Raw genomic sequence first — 6864 nt, 5'->3', positions numbered from 1 at the left:
TTAATTCTTCCATGCATTTATTACATTCATAGGCAACATTCACTCATTCATTTTCTCGTGGAAATATTCTACAAAAGTAGAATACAAAATCATATTGATTCCATCCCTCAGTTAGTATGCATTAGGATGGAGCATCACTGCCATACACAGGACTAGAATGGATAGAAAGGACAGTTCAATCTCTTCTGGTAACACCTAAGATGCTTCAGTACACCATGGCAATAAATCAGCTTACCAAGTTTTATGCACCAAACCAATACTCATTTCCATGACATCATAGTCTAACACCATTTAACCAGTGTTGGGGGTAACGTGTTACAAAGTGATGCGTTACTGTAATCACATTACTCTTTCCAGTATCTTAGGGCATTACTGTTCCAATTTCAGTTATCATATTACAGTTACTGATCTAACAGTTAGGTCATTACTTGTGTTACATTCTTTTGCCTTTTTAACCTCTTTATTAGTAGTCAGATGGAACCATCCATTTTCTTGTGCTCTGTTTGGCCTAATATCGAAAGATTCCCTTCTTATCCTACCTTCAAGTCATGTCGGAAATATTGGAATTACCAGTAGAACGCACATGAACAAGCCAAAAAAGTGGTAAATACAACTCAGTCGGAATTTAATGCTGTAGGTTATCTTTATTAAAAACTTTAAAAGAACGATTTTGTGTGTCATTATTAATTTATTAATTAATTTATTATTAGTAATGTGGGCTTAGGTCTACAATATTTATTGGCCCAATGAATGCAAGTAGCACAATTGTTTTAAGGGGCGATCACACCAAGAAGCGTTGCTACAGGCGCATCCACTTCAAAAACGCCTAGGCAGACCGCTTCGGGCAAAACAGCTTAGTGTGCCTGTGGAGCAGGGCTGCGTGTGCGACCGGGTTAAAGACCGCTAATATCAGCTTTTCATCTGTGTTTTCCTCTGTCCCACCGTTCCCACCACATCAAACCGCATCAAAACAGGAAGGAAAGCCCGCCTTCTGCTTGATTTGATTGGCTGCCTGGCCCAAATGTGACATTGACAAGCGGTGTGACTCCGCGCCTTGCGCTGAAAAGTTGAGAATATTTTTACTTTTATGCGCGCCTAAAAACCGCCAGAAAAGTGCAACGCGCGTCGCAAGAGAAGAGCACGCGCCAGGCGCGCCTTACCATAGGAAAACAATGGTTTTGGTGGCGACGCGTTTCTAGCGACGCTTCTTGGTGTGATCGCCCCCTTAGGGTGCAACTCAAAAGTACTGTAACAAATTCCTTTTCTTGGGAATAATAAGTAATCCATTACTTTTAAGAAAAGTAACAAGTAATGTGTAATATGTTACTTTTTTTCCAGTAACAACCCCAACACTGCCTGTATCACCCATCTTCAGCGTACCAGACCAACAATCATCCCACAATGTTGATTTAAATGGGAATACCTATTCTATGCCTTCAAGTTCACAATGTTATTTCTTCATAATAATGGCACATTTACTGCACTTGCTCTTCAAATTATTTTGTATTTTGGGACCCAAACTGAATTAATTCACTCAGTCTAGGTTCCCACGTAACAAGAATCGGTGGCGAGTATGTTTTAATGAGCTTGAGTCCTAGGGCAAGAGACTAAATTTACTCAGTTTGGGTCCCCACATAACTAGAGCACTAGTATGTTTTACCTGGATACCAGGGGGTAAAGCTGAACAACTCCTGATCTACACCAGAGAGGAACTGTCTGTGATATTAAGACAGAGTTGACATTAAAGCAATGAAATAGTAAATGAATTAAGTATTAAAGGCAATAAAATTCAGTTCCCGTTTCAGTGCAGAACTTTCAGCTGGTCCTCTGGCTGTGTCCACTGCCATAGACAAAAATTAGGTCAGGCTATAAAATAAGACTGTGGCCCTACAGCAACTTAAATGCACTGACATTGGCCTTTTTCACTTGTCAGTGGATACAAGAGCAGTAGTAGTAGCACTGGCGTGCCTTCTGGTGCCTCCACCTGGTCTGCTTGCTTTGTTACTTAAGTTCCACTGAAACATGACATAAAGTCAGTCAATATGTGTTAAGTGTAGCATACAAACATAGCATCAATGAATGTCAAATAGTTTTCACTGAAAACAGCTATGGTGAAGTTGTCTATCTCCAGCTTTGCTTAAAAAGGACAGCATCATTATTACCATGCAAGTAAACCTCTGTTCAGTTAAATATTAACACAGATGTGCTATAATGCCATGGAGTCGGAGCCCTCCTGTCTCTTTACATCATTGGTTAGACAAACTACCACAATGTTGATATTTCCTACTCGCTCTTTCCTTCACAGAGCTAAATCTAACATGAGTACTTCCAGGGACCCTGTGCTTTACAAACGATGCACACATTAACATAGTCAATACCATATGAGGTACATGCCATGAACCAGGGGAAATTACCTTTAGGAGAAGCTGATTTGTCAATGCTCTGATCAAGAAAACCCTGTTTGACGTTACCCAGGGATTAAGTCAAAAGAAAATATTCAACATTGCACTAGAGGATGTGGAGACAGTATTTGATGTTGTGCAGGAAAAGAGGTGGAGAGGCTATTTGGTGTTGCGCAGGAAGAGGTGGGGAGGCTATTTGATATTGTGCAGGAAGAGAGGTGGAGAGGCTATTTCATGTTGTGCAGGAAGAGACGAGGGGAGGCTATTTGATGTTGCGCAGGATGCGACGGGCATGGTTGGTTTTCATGGCTGCGAGGGCGGCCTCCAACGTAGTGATGAGGTGCAGGAGGGTGGAGGGGTCTGTCTGGACAACCCTGGCGCTATGGTTACCATGGATACCACCACCTGTTGCCAAGAGCAACCTCATCGTCACCATGGGAACTACCTGCTGACGGATGGAACGAGTCGCCACCTGGCAGGAAGGAATGAGGGAAAAAGAAATAAAGAGAAGTAATAGAGACAGAAACAAAGGGGACAAATATGAAAAAGAAAGAAAGCAAGTTAATGTCATAATATTAAGAAGCTTGGTCTGCTTTTACCATCTAAGTTGACAAAATCCCAAACCTTAAGATCACTGGATATCAATATGAATATCAATATAAAAACTAATATATTTAGTTAGCGAGTCTAACAGGAAACATGAGAAAAACATTCTCTGTTACAGCGTCACAAAATTCAATGTGAAATTCTGAACTCTTTAGTTTGGGAATCTATGCATATGAACAATATGAACTCTCATAAGTAAGTCCTGCAGCAAACGAACCACAAGCTGCATCAAGATGTCAGAGATAGACCATACCAGAAGTTAGGTGATTTGGCTTTCAAAGTAAAAGCATAAAATGTGTCATTATTTTAAAAATAATGACACATTGTGGTGTGTAATTGTGTGTAAAATGTAAACAGACAAAAAATTGTAATGATATCTTGAAAACTGAATGCATGGTATATGGGGGCACTATTGTCTCATAAATAAATAGTGTGAACTTTACACAAATAAAATAAGATCCACAAATATTTTTCGTATCTTACAAACACCTGGTTGGGACGTCAACCAGATCCTGACTGAGCCCACCACAGATCTGCACTTGTAAAACTTAGGCGAGATTTGTTAATTGGTTGAAATGAGCAAATACATGTTGTGATTGGTTGGAGTAACGTCGGCGTTAGCCAAAGGATATCTTCAAATCTGATTGGCTGGAGTAGACTCAGTGAAAAAGAAACTATTTGTGGATCTGTTTGCTCATCTTGCTGTTAGGAATGTCTCAAAAATCCACAAATAAATGCAAGCGATTCCAAACAAATGCAGCAGATACATGGGCAGGTGATGCTTACATGAAAAAAACATATTTGTGAACCAATTATTTGTGGATCTTATTTTATTTGGGTAGCGTTCATATTATTTATTTGTGGAACTTGTTTTATTTGTGTAATGTTGACACTATTTATTTATGAGGCAATATTGCCCCCATAATGGTATAGATCAAAATGTCCAATTACAAATACTTGACAATGTGACATGTTGATCAATGTTCATCCAACTAAAGACCAATTATGTCTGTACTCTCGAGAAAATGTCTGTAAAGCCATGTTTAAATTGATTTATGCGGGGCACTAATAAAGTTATAATATTCTTTCTGAGCCTTTCAACATAGATTGGAAAAAAAAAATGTGTTTCCCCCCCACTGGCACACCAAAATGGGAGGATCATTTTGCCGATTTTGGACCTATTGTGAGCACAAGATTGTGAGTTCAATTTTTCAAAGGCCTGAGAGCTCACATTGAATGAACTATTTAATCGCATTCAAATTTATAAGGATGTAAAATTTTACTTCAAATACGTTTCCATGTCTCCAAGGTGGAGGTCATGGAAACAAGAGGTACACCTTTCCCTGACACTCACTCCAATCCAGTTTTCCTACACTCCTTGTTTTACCCTTCACTGACTTCACATCATCCACTCACTTGTGATGACTTTCACGTTTCACCATCTATACAAGTGCTATCTCTCTCTCTCTCTCTCTCTCTACGGACCCATCTGTGCCCCTCCCATTACACACACGGTTTGCTCCCTCAATCCAGATTAATATTGAAAAATATTTTCAAAGAAAGAACAGGACTCGTCCTGAAGAGGAGCAAGGACAGTCTGGACCAGAGGTAGCTGCTAAGCAGTAAAACAGAGTAGATAATGTAACAATGTCAAAGGCTAGTAATTTAACGATGTAAAGATACAGGTGAAATTGACAGCACAGAGAGATGTAGCAGGGCAGAGGGTCAGAAAAGCAGATTTCTCTGTAAAAATGGGTCTCATTTCTGTTCTTCTGTACCTTGTAGACAGGACAAAAGCAAGCAACTGTAGTTTATATTTTTAAGTTATGTTGTCTTTGACACAAAGTACTTGAAAGGGAGCACTTTAGATATATACAGGTTAGTTATTTGTTTGACAAATGGAACTATTTAAAATGGAGTACATTAGATAATTTTTCAGTCATCCAGGTAATGGGATCTTTTATTGATAATAGCCTATATATTGACAATATAAGAGAATACAAGAATAAAATCATCCCCCAGCAGTGTGTAAATATTAATGGCTACTGACTTAATGGTTTGTATTTTTTTTTTTTTGGGAGAATTTTGTGAAAAAATAAATAATGCAAAGGGGACAGGATATCAAAGACTTCTTCATCCAAAAGATCAGACAGATAGTGCAGGTCAGAGCCAACCTCCAACCAGTCAGAGCCACACCAACAACCAGGGACCTGCTACCACAGGTCAGAGCCAGCCTGAGAGGGCCAGTCAGGGCCACACCAGCAACCAGGGACCTGCAGCAACAGGTGAAAGTCAGAGCAGGAGTACACCTTTCATGTGCGTGTTTTTCTTTTCACAACCTTAGGCCATATGATAAGATATACTGGTTGTAAAATTTTACAAGATTCTTATATTTTCAAGATGAAACTTGTATGACATGTATGTGGTGGTAGAGGCACATACAAGAATCATAGTCATTTCTTATATCAAATTTGACTTAAAAATAACTGAGTACAGGGGCGTTTCCAGGATTTTTTCAATTCAGTTTATAAATACTTACTTAGAAATACGCTGCATTTTTTCTGATAGAATTTTTTGAAAAAATCCTGGAAACGCCCCTGTACTCATGGGGCAGCAGCTGACTCACACTGAGTTGGTGAATGTCCAGTAAGTAATTTCAGTTACTTTTGAGCGTCATTTAGTATTTTCTCCTGTATTCCTGTCCATATTTCCCCAGTTTAGTAAAATATTTCCTTATGACGTAGTATGGATTTATTCATAGGGTCTCATTGGTAATTTGATTTAACTTTTAATTGGTCTTTGTGTTTAACTTGTGTCTAATCTAATGTCTGTCACATGGTCCCCAGATTACCACAATCTGCCCATGTGTCTTCGCTGATCATTGTGAATATTTCAATAACTACTATACTTCTCTGGAAAGCCTTTTGTTTTTTATTTTTAAGCATTCAAACGTTGCACTGTGAATATAATACTAATAATAAACTTTATTTGTATAGCACCTTTCATATATAAAATGCAGCTTCACAATTTAGCAATAAATAACAAAAATAAAATAAAAAGAGATAATGCAAATTGCAGCTAAAATAAATAAAATAGTTTTAAAAAGGGATAACAAAACAAGGAGTACAACTAGTGATAAAGCACCAAAAAACAACTTAAGAAGAAAGGGAAGATACAAATAGGAGTTAAAATTATAAAGATAGCAAAGATAGAAAATAGTTAAGAATGGCAAACAGACTGCTGCTAGTTAGATAGATTAAAAAGATGTTTTCATTTGTCAATTAAAAATGTCCACTGAGCCTGCAGTTCTAACACATAAAGGTAAGGTGTTCCACAAATTTGGGGTGTAGTGGGTAAAAGCAGCATCCCCAAAACTCTTTGTGGCGACCTTGGGAACATTTAAAAGACCAGCTTCAGAGGACCAAAGTGCTCGTGAGGGGATATAAAATAATAAGTCTGCAATGTAGGAAGGTGCTAAGCCATTAAGTGCCTTAACATTTTTAATAATAATAATAATAACAATAATTAAATTGAGTATTAAAATTGAGATCAGAATCCAAAATTACACCAAGGTTTTTTACTTGTGGCCGTGTTGCTGGATTATGGTACCCAGCGAAAGCACATACAGAGCACAGGTTCCAGCACATTGCCTAGGGCCACACCATAATCAATACCCCCTCTCTCTGCTTTTGTCTTACAGTCAAATTCCATATTGCTGTCAGAAGAAGAATGACGTCAACTGGTCCGCCTAGCTTTTCCTCCTACTCTACATCACATCAATATTCTCAGTGGGTGAAGCCTTCTTTGAACTGTTGTGTTGCAGTCCATCTCCAATACTGTAAGTGGTTCACTCATT

At 38.5% G+C, this 6864-nt stretch overlaps 1 protein-coding gene across 1 annotated transcript in view; it reads right to left on the bottom strand.

Annotated features, from left to right (window-relative positions):
- commd2 (COMM domain containing 2) overlaps positions 1-6864 on the bottom strand; it is a 31531-nt gene continuing 24667 nt past the window's right edge. The window contains exon 6 of the mRNA XM_071900148.2: positions 1-2874. Within this exon, the coding sequence (XP_071756249.1) occupies positions 2665-2874 (210 nt within the window). The 3' untranslated portion in view covers positions 1-2664. The remainder of the gene's footprint in view (positions 2875-6864) is intronic.

Source organism: Centroberyx gerrardi, chromosome 9 (assembly GCF_048128805.1).
Source record: "Centroberyx gerrardi isolate f3 chromosome 9, fCenGer3.hap1.cur.20231027, whole genome shotgun sequence".
NCBI lineage: Eukaryota > Metazoa > Chordata > Actinopteri > Beryciformes > Berycidae > Centroberyx > Centroberyx gerrardi.
This window is presented reverse-complemented; position numbering and strand designations above follow the sequence as displayed.